A 15,916-nucleotide genomic window follows, 5' to 3' on the forward strand; every position below is an offset into this window, starting at 1 on the left:
TCAATCGACGATTGTTAGCCGTTCGTATTTTGAACGACAGCCGATATTTAACCGAGTCTTGTTTCACGACGTTGAGCGAAGCTCGAGGATCGTCAGCCTTGCGTGTGCGAGATTTCCGCTCGAAGACCCTACATGGTGCGACGATACACGGATACACAGGGGATGCTTCGTGATTCTTGGAAGCTTTTCTTTACTTCGTTTCTACTGTGCGAATGATTTAGGTGGCAAAAATTTTGGTTAGGTTGAAGGTTAGATGAAGGTTAGCGGAGTTCAAGGATGAGTGGTTGAGTTCAACGAGTACAGCAAAGTTTAATATTTGAGTAGAGTATTTATTTGTTTAACAAGTTTAATATTGTAACGTTAGATAGGTAGTTGTGTAACAGTTGATAAAAATGACAGTTATAGAAATTGATAATAAATAGATAATGGAGGACTGACATAACCTATGAACCTCACAAAAGAACACTAAACGAAAGAAATCCTGTAACTCGACTTTTATTGTATTTAATAAAACCTTGACTCAAATTAGAATCTTCACTCCATGATGATATTATTATCTCTAAACATTAGTGTATAATAATATTAATATAAAATATTAATTTCCAAGACATAACCTATTGTACCTAGAGGCAAGACAAAATTCCTGCCATATTTTTAAATTTTCCTCAAATTTTATCAAAATACAATCTGTCGATAAGATAATTCCTTCGAAAAAAACAGGAAATTATTCCAGTTCTGATAAATTCAAGATCAGCCGATGATTTTTGAATCGATTTCTATGAAACACCATTCGTCAAGGACGTTCGAGAGTCTCGATTAATCATCGAGCGGAGCAACGAGGCAAGAATCGAGAAATTGTGTCCACGATCAAATTAATCCCATCAGTTGTCGCCTGCAGCACACGGTACAACCATTACCTCGTCGTTATATTACAAATTCGTTTCGCGAGATTCAAGCTGTCACCGAACTCACGGGGCACGGGTTAACGAAGACGCGTGAAACGGTTCGAAAGTTAACGCGTTTCCCGTGAAAAAGCCACTGATTACTGTGTCCATTGTGCGCTGATGTGGACGCACTGATGTGAAGCTCGTAGAAACTGGTCTGTGCTATATTTTCTCCTTATTTTGGATATCTGAAGAATTTACGCGTTGAAAGGATAAAAATTAAGGAACAGGGAATGTTAAAGTAATTTAACCTTGCAAAAATTTAGGGGTAAGTTTGGACAAAATAAAATTATCATTCAAGTGTCGAAATTACTGTCATATCAATACTGCTACCAGTATGAACACGAAAAAATCTGAATAAACATTCGAAAGACAAAAGCTACCTATACATTAATAAACCTAAAATAAACTTAAGCGTATGAGAAAATAAACTCATGCTCTGTCAAAAATTACTATAAGAGAAAAGGTCCGATTCAGCGATAGAAGATCGAATTGTCGGTAGGATAGTTGTCGGGGGTAATTCCTCGTCCGAAAGAGAGCAAACAAAAAAATCAGCGGAGGCCCTCTTAATTAGAAGAACCCGACGAATAACCGAGCCCGATTCGCCGAGATAAGGCTGCTGAGAATTTCGGCAGCTAAGTGGGAGCCTATTCGCTACCGACAGCTTCCAACGGCTCCTAATTGTCAAGATCGAGAACCGTAATTACACACTTCGACATTAGTTCCTCTGTCTCGCTCCACGCACCCTTTTAAGGTTCTGGGGTATCTTTTTTATGGCGGGCACCGAAAATATCATCACGCTCCTCCGTTTTCATCGAACTTTGCCGAGCAACGTCGATGAGCACGGATAAAGGGGACATTTATGAAGAAATAATGGCCAACGGAATGGGGTACACTGTTTCAGGTGAAAGTGTGTTGGATAGCCTTTTAATTCTATGTTAACCTTTTTTATATTTGGCAAAGAAATATTGGAAGGCTTTCGTATTTATTTAGCGCTTAATGTCTGTGTTTGTAGATTTTTATAGTATTGGGTTTTAAGATCCCCATATGGCTAGATTATCACATATGATCTTTACATATCAAGATTACTATTAGCTCTAGATCCATACATAGACTGCTGGATTCCTATTAGTATATTCCTACATATTAAAATTAATGTTAACCCTATATATAGATCTATTAATATACTAGTATTATACTACCTCCAGTCACAATCTCAGATTTCGATGTTGTTAGATCAGCACATGCTTAAATGTCTACATCATTGGATTCTCATATCTCCACATCCTCTTACCCCTAGATCCCTCTATTTCTAAATCCCTCTATATTCTTATCTCTAGATTACTGAATCTACTGATCTCCATATTTGACCGATAGATGAACATGTCAACGTTGATCGTATCATATGTGGATGACATATAAATCCACATATGATCACTATACGATCTTCACCTGTCAACGACACACAATATTAAATACTTGCAAGTATCTGCTAAATATACACTAAGTACACTGAAAACTAAATACCTAAACACTGTCAAAGAGTAATTAGGTTTACGTTGAACCTAATTTTCGAATCTAACGCGATCTCTCCTATTAACATCCATTTCTATCCAGATTCTCAAAACGTTCAATCGGAGATTTTGTGAACAACCAATGTAGAAACGACCTCGATAAACGGCAATCGAACGTTGTTCCCGTTCCGCGTTATGTAATTCGAAATGATCTTAAAACATAATTCGAGATCCCCTTATCGACGATCGTGTTTGTTTCTCGTACGTCAGCCGTGAACGGTGGACGGGATATGTATGTATATCGAGCGCGAATTCCAACAGCGGTGAGCAGCGAGCAACGCCTACCTTTTTGCACATGTGTTGTTTCGTTGCTTTACGCAACTCGTCACCGCGAATGGCATCCTGTTACAACGTGCTTGATATCATTTTGTCCACTATCAACACGTACCGCCGATACAGCTGTCGACTCATGAGAATCGATTCGCGAACTTAACACTTTAACGACCTGGCGGAATATCAACGGATTACTTTCGATAGTGACAATTGGCGGACCGCGAAACGGCTTGGCACGTTGAATGTCACGTTTCTGATGGTAACTGTACTGTCATTCTATTGAATAGTTTAAATACTGTTACCACGTTTTTAGTTGAAGAAATTTCTGTCATACATGCATTGTTGAATTTATAGACAAATATTTGACAATAGTTACATATGGCAACTCTGGAAATTGTAATTTTAGGAAGTGTTCTATGGTCAATTTTTCACAAGTTTCAAATAACTGAAATAACTGGAGGGAAGTGACATTTGATTGTTATAATATTTTTGTACATTTTTCTACGCTATTCCAGAAAAATATACAGTAGTTCGTAACTACAATGTCGCTCTGTAACATCGGAAAACCTTTCAATCTGAAGTAGTACCTCACAACTCCTACTAGATTTGATAAGCGAATCAATCGCTTCTTTATTTTTCAAACGCTCTTATCAGCCATGTCAACAGCACTTGGAAGATTTTATTTTATTATAGAATATCGTACGACATTTTCAAAAGAAAGAGATAGAGTTATGGTCGGAACACTTCACTTCATTAATTTTCTGCTCGTAGCATAATCCTTCGTTATTAATCATTATCAATTATAGACTGATCTTTAATCGGTACTCCGTTTATGTCACCTTTGAATATGTATTGAATTTTAATAATAATTTCACAAATAGATAGGATGACTTTGAAATAATTATTACTTCATCAAGTTCTTATTCACATCATAGTTTCAGAGAGGTGTAGCAAATTGATGGTTGTTTCAATTATGGCACCTCCAACCTAGTTACAATGTTTCACCTTTCTATTCACAACTCTTAGATAAAATCGATAGAAATGATAACAAATTGATACATCTATCAGTGCTTCACTTATGTCACCTATACTCGTTCAAGTTTAAAAGCAACTTCACGATCTGAAACTTAGCCTCAACCTGATTGTTAAAGAATCGTTTTATTTCCCATTCACACGAGAGTCAACGGAAATAAATCGCAACAGCACACAATACATCATCAAGCTTAAATCCGATCTAAATAGATCACGTTCGAGTAATTGTAGAAGGGACTGTTAAATTTCACTTGTTCATAATCAACTCACCAGTATAACACCAGGCTGGCCAGACAACAGGGCTCTCGGTGTCCAGCTCCCTCATTCTCTCAGCGACCCGCGGACATCTCCACTCCGTACGTCCCGACGTGGCGGTGAGTATGTCCAGTTTGACCTCTGTCACAAGATAGTCCCTCGAGAATCAATCATCGATCGACGTGCCGCAGAAGATCGTAACCGATGCAACAACTGTCACAGTCTCGTGCAGAACTCCGTTCGCGCGGGATCTGGTGCACCCTCGATCTCGAGCCACCTGTTGAACGTCAAATCTGATCCACGCGCGAACGCACAAGTCCAGCAAGAATCATATAGCAGCGCTTGAAGGACACGTACGATGAACGAGGACACCAGGAATCGAGGGTTTTCGCGTTGGTTCGTCGAGTCGCACGTCCGGCGACGATTCCAGCGGACAGATAAGCACAGATAAGAGGCCGTCCGCGGTGATAAGGCACGGGGCATCCGTCATCGACTCCGATACACCTCTGGCCTTGCGACTTTCTCGACCGTGTCGTCGGCCACGGGGACAATCTCTCACTGTCGCGTCACACGAAAATCGCGGACACCAAAATGTCACGGAAATGTCAATGAGCAAGTCGCGAATCGTTTGACACCTTCACTGTCCCCTCTTCCGTAACTGCGTCCCGGGGACCAGTCTCTTGTTCGAACCGGTGCACTGATCCCCTCGACGAGGATCCCACTGACACTCGCGATACACCTAGGTGATCCCGAAAACGGGACGACCGAGCTACTCGGGGCTCGCGTAAACACTGCGGTCAGTTATCGAATCCGTGCGACTGTTTACGCGCGGCGGCCGTCAGAGGAGGGTGCCGCAAGGACGCGTAGGCTGAACCTGGCCAACGTTGTCCCGTGGGTCACCAGAGGACCCGGTAGCGACGGAATCGTTGTGGTATACGCGGTCGATCGTTGCCTCCACCGTTCGGGAGGATCGTTGACGTAGCGCAGGATGACACGACACTACAACACCGCACTGCTGCGTGAAGCGACGTCGAAGGAGACAGACGGAGACAGAGGGAGAAGGACGAAGCCGGGTAGGGGGTGAAAAAGATGAGAGACAGAGAGAGACAGAGAAAGAGAGAGAGACAGAGTGTGTGTGTGTGACAGGAGGAGGAGGAAGAGGAAAAAAAGAAAGAGAAAGAAAGAGGAAGAGAGAGAGGGAAGAACCTGACCACCGGACACACTTGGCTTGGTAGGCACGACACACAGGTAAGCGGAGTGGCACTTAGGTTGGTGCACCTGCCGCGAGAGTCCGCGTCGTAATGGGAGCGGGGCAACGGGCGGCAGGTAGGCAGGCCCACCGCTCGTCAACCTTAGGAGAAGGGGAATCAGTCACATGGCGAGGTGCCCCGCACTACCTGCGAACAAGGAGGTGGTAGCTGAAACCAGTGGTGGTGGATAAAGGTCCATGGTGGTGGTGGCCAACTGTACGACGGTGGTGGTGGCCGACAGAAAGGAGTAGGAATCGAACAGGACCTCAAGAACGGAGCAGACGGTGTCGGAGTAACCTGTCGCCGACCTCTTTCTGACTACCTCCGTGGTGATGATATTTTCTTTATGGATCCGAGCTCAGCCTCCGGTACGAATTCGACTTATGTCCATAAGGCCCGAAATGGTTTCTTTAGAAATTAACGCTACATCGATACTATCTGAACGTATTCGACTGAAGTACCCTGACGAAACTATCTGTACCGTACAGATAACATAGATATACGTTCAAACAGAATCATAGATAAAACGTATATTTCATTTTAGATATTTAAACCTTTGACCAACGTTCCCAATCCTTGACCAATGAATCCTACTTCGATTCTACTATATAAGCACTATTCCTTATGAAATTGTCTTTAACTTTCCTTCCACTCATCATATTTCATTGTAGAATCTAATTACAGTTTACGAATCTTTCAACGAAAAATTCAAAATATTAATTTAGTATTTGTACTGTATTAACAACGAAAGTATTAATGAAATGCATAATACGACATAATAATGTTATAAAAATTTTTTGAAGTAACATACTGGTTAATTATATCACCGGTTTAGATAACCGAAAGAGGAAAGTGAGTCGTTCATTTAGGTATCATTGGTGTTCGAACAAAAGGCGCACGCGGTACTTTCGTGTTTCCAGTGCCGGCTATGGCTTCCTACAAAGGTCGTTGCTGAGTTCCATATTTGGATCCCCCCAAGGAACAGAAGGGTATTGAATTCCAGGCGTTTCCACCGATCCATGCTACAGCCCGATGGCAGATTGTCTCCTGACTCGTCGTCCAAGAACGTCGTATCCTGTCTAACTACGTCTTTCTTTACGTCTCTAGCCAAGCAGAGTTACGTTTCGTCTAGGTGGACAGTATATCGATAAAACAAGACAAGAATGCCTTGTTCTTGCAGAACCGTGGATATGGATACGGCTCACGAACAATTGTAACTTCAAACGCAAGGGTCAATGATTCTGCTACTTTTTATTCGTCATAAGAAGTATGAACATCGCTATTTGTTTCCTGAAACCTTAATCAAATTGATACATAAATTGGTATATGAACCTTACACAAATTGTTCCTTTCTGTGCCGTTAATCATGATCAAACAAAGTCAACATCGACAAATGTTCGACCTAAAGAAAATGCACAAATGCAATCAGAATATCAGAAAAAACGTTAGAGTCGTTAACCTGGATTAAAAGTCTGACACATAAAAGAGTCTGACAAAAGAAGGACAAAAAACAAGATCAGGCAGTCGGTTCCAATCAGTTGGATACACAGTCATGAAATTGTTACGGACACAAAGGGTTAATACCAGTTGTAACCCCGCGGTCCCACGGCTTGGCTAGCGTATGTCGCAACATCGTTATCGCAAGAGAATATCGGTATACAGCAATGTCCTGGAAGTGTTGCCCTAGGCGTCTCAGCGTGGCGACCAGGCCAGGACGGAGAGAGTGGAACGAGCTGCAACCGTGCACCACGGTAGGGTACCGGCACGCCGAAGCGGATGAGAGCTTGTTAGGTTAACCATCACATTGTTTCACGAGGGCGTGGTGGCGTGTTGTTTGCAACGAGTGCGTGGAGGAAAGCTTCTTCCTCGACTATCTTCTCTAAACGAGCCGAAGATCGGACGGTGCCCGTACCATCGAGGGCGATATATTGCGGCCGATATATATCACTTGCCGGCCACTCCGCTTCCATACGTCCGCTCGAGCGTACATATGTACGCGTGCATCGCCTCGAGGCTGGCTTCAAGGTCCTCGTTTAGATATCCGTTCGCTTCGAGATTATTCGAGACAACGACGACGAGTCGCCTGTTCGATACGTCCAGGGCGTTGCATCCTATCTGCCCTGATCGCTTAGCTTCCGGAGCTAACCATTACCACCTCGGCCATCTTCTTTCGCGGCCTCTCGTGATTAAACGGTCCGTCGACCCTGCGTCTCTGATCGCTTATACGACAGATTAGCGTCAATCGGACTTTGGATTCTCCTGTGCCGCAGGGGAACCCGATACCCGATTAGCCATGGTTAGCCTACGACTTATATGGCTGAATCGGGAACACAACTTTTGCGATATTTCCTCGACCCGTTAACTTAATAGTATAATGCCACTCTGCCGATACCTCGAAACGGAGTAACCGTGTCTATGATTACGCTTTGAAATATGACACAAATACGACACCCTCGATTCACGGGTATCGTGAAATACGTTTCTCGTTATCGGAACAACCGTGGATAGTTCCAACACTTATGCTTCATTTGAATACACGTCGAACCCGACATTTACCGAAACAGTTAGTTCGCGTTGGAGAAAAACGCTCGAAGCGACCAAACTGCCCGAACCCGCTCTATATTTCAAGAAACATCGAGCCAGGACGAGTGGTTGGCAAACGGAAGAGAGGATCGCCTCGGAATCGACACGTTAAAGCGTCCTCGGTGAAGTGGAAGCCACGGCTAGCCATAGCTCATCTTTGAGGCTGAAGTAACCAGTGGCGTTCATGAATACGTGTTCATTATTTATGAGCAACGCCTCTCCGCATCAACTGGACCAGCCTCCCTATCCTACCGGTAGGCACGAAGAGAGGCAACCGGATAACGTATTACGTCTTCATATTTTTTCCCCTGATGCACGCCCGGTAATTAAAGGTGCCCCGCCAAGGACTCGGATGATTTATCGGCGGTGCCGGTTCGGCCTGATAAGATGGGATCAGCTGATAACGAGCTGCCTTTTGTACATCGAGGCCAGACCCGTGATCGAACTCGACTCTCTCCTCTCTTTTCTCCTGCACTGACAGGGACCCGTGTTATTCGAGCTCCGCCGCCTAACTGAACGACTCTTCAACGTTCAACGGCCTGTTTATGCTGACTTCGTTTAAACTCTTGGTGTCATGATTCGACGGCGTGTTATAAATTTTTTGGTACACGTTTCGATATGTCTGGTCATTGTGGATACTTGCCGGAGTTCCTCTGCGCTCCATTAATCGTGTTGCATCCATTTTCGAAACAATTTCAAATTTGTACAGCGAAATTTGCAGCTCATACTGAGTAGCTGTACATCGTTCAGATGTGTAATTAATAGACTGAGGATGTTTATGCATTCATAATATATCGAGGCCTCAAAGTGTACACAAATCATGCAACCTGTAAAATCCTCAGTCCATAAATTACGCGAGTCATGTTTGCGGACCTCGGTATATCATATATACACAGACATCCGCTGTCTAGTAATTAATATAATAAGAAGATTACAAATTGAAGGTTGTTGAGTGAGAACCTAAGATTTACTTGTATTGAACTGTGCGTCCAAAATGAAGATGCGATGTTCATTACTTGCAGCTTGCAGTAATTATTTTTAAACGGTTTTCAACTTCGACAAGTTCTTCTTTTAGACATGTATATTAAACCTCCGTATTTACATTTGTTTTTCAGTGACTTTATTTGAATGACAATAAACAAAAATGACAACTGATGACATTTCTAACACATGTTCAAATAATATATTGAAAGAGCACCTGTGTTTCCAAATAACCTCTTTTCTACAAAGATCCCCATAAATGACCACTCTCTTTCAAATCAATCCTAATTCATGCTTTCGGCTTCAATCATCGTATTTGCCTGCGAAGATTACAGCACGCTGAAACACTATAATCCACGTACCATCTGAGCATCCGTGGTCTAAACAAACTGCTTCGAAAAGGTTGCATGTCCTTTCTTGTTACTGCTATCACGCAACCTCAAGGTGGTATCATCATACAAGGTTGAGGTATTGAAAACCCAGGAAACAAATTCTGAAAGGATTTAGTTTCTGATTGTGAAGAACATGCAAAGCTTAGTTATTGACTAATGCAAATTGAAGCTGAAATCAACATAATTGCTTCAACACCGTACGAACACCCTTCAACTTGATTGCTACTCACTGAACACCTTTGAATACACAGTGAAAAATTCTTTCATCTCTGCAAATAAAATTTTGAACCGCCTAAAGAGAAATGACTGGAAACCAACGGAGTGGGAACCTAAGGAGTGGGAACTGTATTTTGAAGATTCCCGCTGATGATTTCGAAGATTTAATTGAGACATTCAGCAGGTACTAAAATACGCAACGGAACACCGAAGTATCAAGCGTGTTCGTCGTGGCGATGTTCCATCGAGAGGATTTTTCAGACCGTTTCGAAGGACGTTTTATTGGCGGTCTGATTTACGAGGAGCCACGTAGACCGCGTAATTTGTTGCGCCGTATTTAATTTACCTTAAAAGCCGAAGCAACGGAGGATCAGGAAGGGGACACAGGGCCAATGGACTCTGGAAGGCGCGCAAGGCGTAAAAACGATAACGGGGCAGCTGTTTTACGGATTTTTTATTATGATATACGTGGTAAACACGCGACGCACCGCAGCCTTAATGAACCATGAAGAGAGCAGGATATCGACGAACAAGATAGGGCTCGGAGGTTTGATTCGCTCGTTTGTGATAGCGGATGACGATTCCTTCAGGAAGCGTGATAAGCTTTCGGTCTTAAGTATTAGATATGGGTTCTTCGTTTTGTGGTTATTTACGTTGTTGGATATTTTATTTGGGATTACATATTTATATTGTAGGATAGTTGTAAAGCTTCATTATTAATGGTAACTCAGTATTTCTACATTTTCACTATTCTGTGTTAGTATGATCCTAAATCTGAATGTTTTCAAACTTTTATTTTTCTAAATTTCTGAAGTTCTATATTTCTTGTCTTTGTCACCTTGAATTCCTATATCCTTGCATCTCTATATCTTTGAATCCCTATATCCTTGAATCTCTATATCCTTGAATGCCTATATCCTTGCATCCCTATATCCTTGCATCCCTATATCCTTGCATCTCTATATCGTTGCATCCCTATATCGTTGCATCTCTATATCGTTGCATCTCTATATCTTTGCATCTCTATATCCTTGCATCCCTATATTGTTGCATCCCTATATCGTTGCATCTCCATATCCTTGAATCCCTATATCCTTGCATCCCTATATCCTTGCATCCCTATATCGTTGCATCCCTATATCGTTGCATCCTTATATCGTTGCATCTCTATATCGTTGCATCTCTATATCCTTGCATCCCTGTATTGTTGCATGCCTATATCGTTGCATCTCCATATCCTTGAATCCCTATATCCTTGCATCCCTATATCGTTGCATCCCTATATCGTTGCATCCCTATATCCTTGCATCTCTGTATCCTTGCATCCCTATATTGTTGCATCCCTACATCGTTGCATCTCCATATCCTTGAATCCCTATATCCTTGAATCCCTATATCCTTGCATCCCTATATCCTTGCATTCTTATATCCTTAAACCCCTATATTCTTGCACCCCTAAATCTCTACATATCTATTTCCTCACATCTCCAATTACCACACCAATAATTACACATCTAATTACGTGGTCTTTACACCTACCCAGAATCAGTCCAAATGTATATTAGTCCAATGTACATATATATTTGAGTACAAGTTCGCTTTGATCAACAGAAATGAACATGTTATCAGATTACCATAATGACCACCTTTCAGAAATGATTGAATAATAAAATAATGTTTATGCTTAATACCCACTACCGTCTAACGACGCATTCAATTAGCTAAAATTTGCAAACATTACTCGGCCCGATCTCTTCCTGCGCTCGACCAGAACATTTCAGTAAATTGCATCGAAATTAGCCGTACGTTACGAAAGCAGCCTCGTTTCTCTCGGTACTGAAAAAAACACGTGGTTCTGAGAGGTTTGAAAGGCCATGAAACTTTTTCGTTGGGACTTTATGCTCTTGAAGCGAAACGTTGTTCGACACTTGTGCTCTTGTTAATGAATTTTATTTGACGTTGCTGGAACTTCTTGAAGATGTTTGATTCTTTGTAATATGTGTGATTCATTCTAGTGTGTTCTGTCACTGTAAAATCGTAATTGTGTTACATTTGGTATATGATTATTATATTCTTCTTGGGTAACGAGACTTAGCTAGCTTTATTCTTTTTTGACTAATTAGGGAAATTGAAGATTAAGATGATAGTTTTCTGCAATTTTGTATCAACCTGTATATAATTTTGTGTCTATCTTATTTTATTATTCGTGTCTATGCACCATGGTATTATTCGTACATACATCTTATTTTAAGTATGTAAATTCGATTTAATTAAACTCAGCTACAACCCCTTTCTAATAGTCACACCAGTTATGAGTCACTCTGTATATCATTTCAACTACAAAGTTAGATGAAATTCACATTAAATAATTCATAAGAAGTAATACATGTGTTAATTGCATGTTAGTTTGCTTACATAAACTGAGTTGTATTAAATATGTATATTTTATCTTGGTGATCCAAAGCAACCTGATATTCATACATATATGAAGCAGTTCACAAGAAATTCATATAATAAATACTTTTTATCTTCCTCCTACAAACTCACGTTATATCGAATATATTTTAAGTGATCAAACAGCAGTCCATCTATTGAAGGTGTTATACATGCTACACAAAATGGAGCCCACATCACAAAATGGTTGACACATGTGTACAAAAGAAAGTATAAAATTGCAGAATATTTTGAGGTTAACAGTTAAGATGATGTGAGATGGTATGAGTTAAGATGATTTGCAACATCCTGTAACATTGTTGGTCATCCGGGAAATGTAACAGGTGTCAACCCGCAGAAAATCAAAGAACCGGAAGCCGAGTGAAGACAGGAAACTATCGAAGTTTCTTTCCGTTCGAAATCCGGACAGAGCCGTGTTCGCGCCGATTAACATCGCGCCTCGTGCGAAACGATAAATAGGATGATAAATGCGAACACGCACGATTATAACAGCCGAGGTAGCAGCGTCAGATGCCGATGAATCAGCGGAGGTAAAGGTCAGAGGGATAAACGTGCACTTGAAAGGTCAAGGAAACGGTCAGACGTCCAATGGGAGCTACGCAAAAATAGATACGTGGTTCGCGTTTTAATTATCCAGCCTTTTTGTCCCCTCCCTCCTGTGGATCCCTTTTAAAAAGAAACATTCGCTCGCCTTACACGTCTCTTACGCAACGTGCCCGTTTCAGGAACTCGTTAATTATATCGCTCTTGACCGGTGTCTGCTAGAGCAATCGACGTGTAATTGAAACGGACAGGCCACGCGTCCGACGTGCGATCCATTTATACGCATAATAAAATTAACCCCTCTATTGTGTTTTTATGTCCTGTGACCCCATCACATTTTATACTCCTACTCAGTAAATTACTTTGTCTTACTTTGTAATTTACTTAGATATTTCTGGATCTGGAAATAGACTATAATTTCAGTAATTGTATGAGACTTTACACTTGGGTTCTAAGAAACTTCCCTTTCTTCCCTAAGAAGATACGCGCTGATGAAATGACTACAACTGTTCGATTTCTAATTTTCTAACAAACATCTCTGTTACATTAACAAATATTTCAGGCACGTGCCGAAAATTGATCGATAAACACGGAACAGTTGAACGTCCCCTATCCGGAAGCCCTCGGTAGCACGTGGATCCCCGTTCGATAAAAATATTCGCCATTCCGCCCGTCGTATCTGTTAATTATTGCCACTTGAAGCGATACGTTAATACTAAACGTCTCAATCCAAAATTTATGCCCTCCGTTTTTTACGTCTCCCGATCGACGATTTAGAAAACTTCGATACAAGGAAAATAACGACAGTAATTCGTAGAAAAGATAATAAACGAACGTGCCATACGGATTTCGTTTGAAACTGTAAAGCGTAATTATATAAATTAAGTATGGTGACACCTCGGAGATGTCGAACGATTCACGGTTAATTAAGAGCCCCTTGTTTATTGGTAAAACCGTCAACGCCGGTCTGTAATAAATTGGTCGATGATCCGTTTCGTTCTGGAAGAGGTGCGTGGCGCGGTTGGGCCTTTTGTAAATTATTGCTCGTAAAGCGTCGATTTTATACAGTGACGCCGGATCGATGACAAGTGGCACGCTGTTGGATGATGTTCGAAGAGGAATAATGGCTGCTTGATTGCATGCGTTGATTGGAATGGCTCGAATAGCCGAGGGTTCCTGTTTGAGTACGGCTCCAGCATTCTTAGGGGGAATAGATTAATTTGTTGCTGATAGGAAGCTTTAATTGCCGCGGAGATGCGAGGTGTACGCTGTTTTGAACGGCTTAGGGCTCGCGTGATGTCCTGATTCGTAGGCGAAATAAATTAACTTTTCATTCATAATTTACCGGAAATTGCTCTTCTGTTGTGGAACATTCAACACATTTTAGTACCTTCACGAAAATAGTTGCTTTTAATTGTTGGGGTGTTTATGTGAAAAATTAGAAACTTGAAGACTTGGAGAAATCTTAGTGAAATCTAACAACCTAACACCCTAGCACCCTATCACCCTAAGAACCTAACACCCTAACAATCTAACAACCTAACCGCCTAACCACCTAACACCCTAACTACTAACCACATAATACTCGAATCCCATAACACCTTAACCACCTAACACTCGAACCATCTAACACCCTAACAACTAACACCATAATCTAACCACCTAACCCCCTAACCCCCTAACAACCTAACATCCTAATCTAACCCCTAACCGCCTAATCACCGAATCACTTAACAAGGTAATAATCTATCAATCCAAAAATCTAAAAATCAAAAAATCTGAAAATCTAAAAATTATGAAATGTGCGAAAATTCACAAATTTAATTTGAAAACATAGAAATGAAAAATGTAAAAATGTTCAAACTTCCTCTCCCTAAAGTCGTCCACGTTTCCCGAGTGTACCACTTGTTCAATAACGAGCGTTTCTGATTAAAGTTTATTGCCAGCCCGCTGTATCAGATAAAGCTTCCGTGTTTCTCGTCGGAGATGACGCAAGTAACGCAGAAGAAACGGTTCCCTCGTCCTAGACCTCGAATAAAGATTTTATAGGCTGCCTTGACCAGAGTGTCTCGTCTACCGAGACGCATCAACCCCCTCGACAGTGAAACTTCTTCCTCGCTATATCTTCTTGCGCCCTCGTTTTCACGGTGGATGCTTCATTCGAGTATTGAATTGTTTATGGCTGCTAAATAAGTGACCCTCCGGTTCCCAAACAATTTGCCCTGGCCACGGATTGCTCGTAAATAAAGATAATCTATTCTACCCGGAAGATAAAAATCGCCTCGCCGAGAAGTCTGATGGTGCAACTCTGGATGAAACGGGATGAGGATTTTGGTGGAAGAAAGACAAGACGAGAGGCGTGTATCGTGTGCTCTACAACGGGTGAACGATCCTTCAGTTATTCATTTTTACACCGTTCATTGGTCGGATTTTACGAGGCAAAAATGGCGAAATTGCACTTTGTGCACCGTGCGTGCCCTCCTCTGCTCCTTTTCCCTTTCTTTCCCTTATTCTTACGACCGACTTCTACTTGCTCCGGTAAACCCGATCATGGGAAAAAGGATTTCACTCGGTGGTTTACTTGCTTCGAGGATCTTCCGAGGGATTTGATCGCGAAAGAAGGAAGATTGCTACGAGAATTGTTCAAGATTTAGGTGGATAGAAATTGTCAGATAAAAAAATTAAATGAAATCAATATATCCTGAGTTGGAACTTTTAATAGATAATCTAAACACTATTATATCTTGTAATAATAATGTTGATTGTAAATGAGATATTTGAACCTAACCTCTTCACGACCTTTTTAAGGTTAGAAAAATGATTAAATTTTGTGGTGTCGTTTCTGCTAATTTTAAGTTTAGGACTAGCAGAACTAAAGTATGATAATTGCAATACTTAAAGCGTTCTTTCCCTACTTTACCCAAGCAGATTAACACGGTAAGCAGCCATCAGTGACCCCATGAAAATCAACATGTTAACAACGCAGGAGATTAATCTCTGTGCGTAATGCATCAATTTGTTACGTAGAATTGCCAGTAGAATTCTGCCGGTGTTCAGAAGCTTCATTTATCTGGACCCCCATGGCAGTCGGGCAGTTAAGTAACTTCGCATAAAGCGTTAGCAAACGAAATACAATCAAGGAAACGAGATAGAGGCGGAACGCCATAAAACGTGTGAAATGTTACATATCGAGTCTCGCTAGCCTCATCGGTGATCAATAATGGCAGCGAAGCAGCAACGCAACGGCAAGAAGAAGAGGAGGAAGAAGAAGAAGCCGAAGAGTAACCAGAAGGTTCCAGTAGAGGAAGAAGAGGCGAAAGAAGAAGTAGGAGAAGAGCAACGATGAAGAAGAGCAACAAAAGGCGCAGCCTCGGGTGCCGGGCGGGGCTCAGATGTTTATCCCGGTCGACCTCTTCCCC

General features: G+C 41.6%; 1 protein-coding gene across 3 annotated transcripts in view; it reads right to left on the reverse strand.

Moving 5' to 3' along the window:
* Nucleotides 1–15,916, reverse strand: part of LOC100880494 (uncharacterized) — a 222,426-nt gene that overhangs the window by 192,785 nt on the left and 13,725 nt on the right. Inside the window, exon 1 of one of the 3 annotated variants that reach the window (XM_003704397.3) lies at nucleotides 4,094–5,384. The exons of the other annotated variants lie outside the window; for them this stretch is intronic. Coding sequence (XP_003704445.1) covers nucleotides 4,094–4,148 — 55 coding nt within the window. The 5' untranslated portion in view covers nucleotides 4,149–5,384. Of the gene's footprint in view, nucleotides 1–4,093; nucleotides 5,385–15,916 lie in introns of those variants that run through there. 3 annotated transcript variants of the gene reach the window in all.

Source organism: Megachile rotundata, chromosome 6, assembly GCF_050947335.1.
Source record: "Megachile rotundata isolate GNS110a chromosome 6, iyMegRotu1, whole genome shotgun sequence".
Classification (NCBI taxonomy): domain Eukaryota; kingdom Metazoa; phylum Arthropoda; class Insecta; order Hymenoptera; family Megachilidae; genus Megachile; species Megachile rotundata.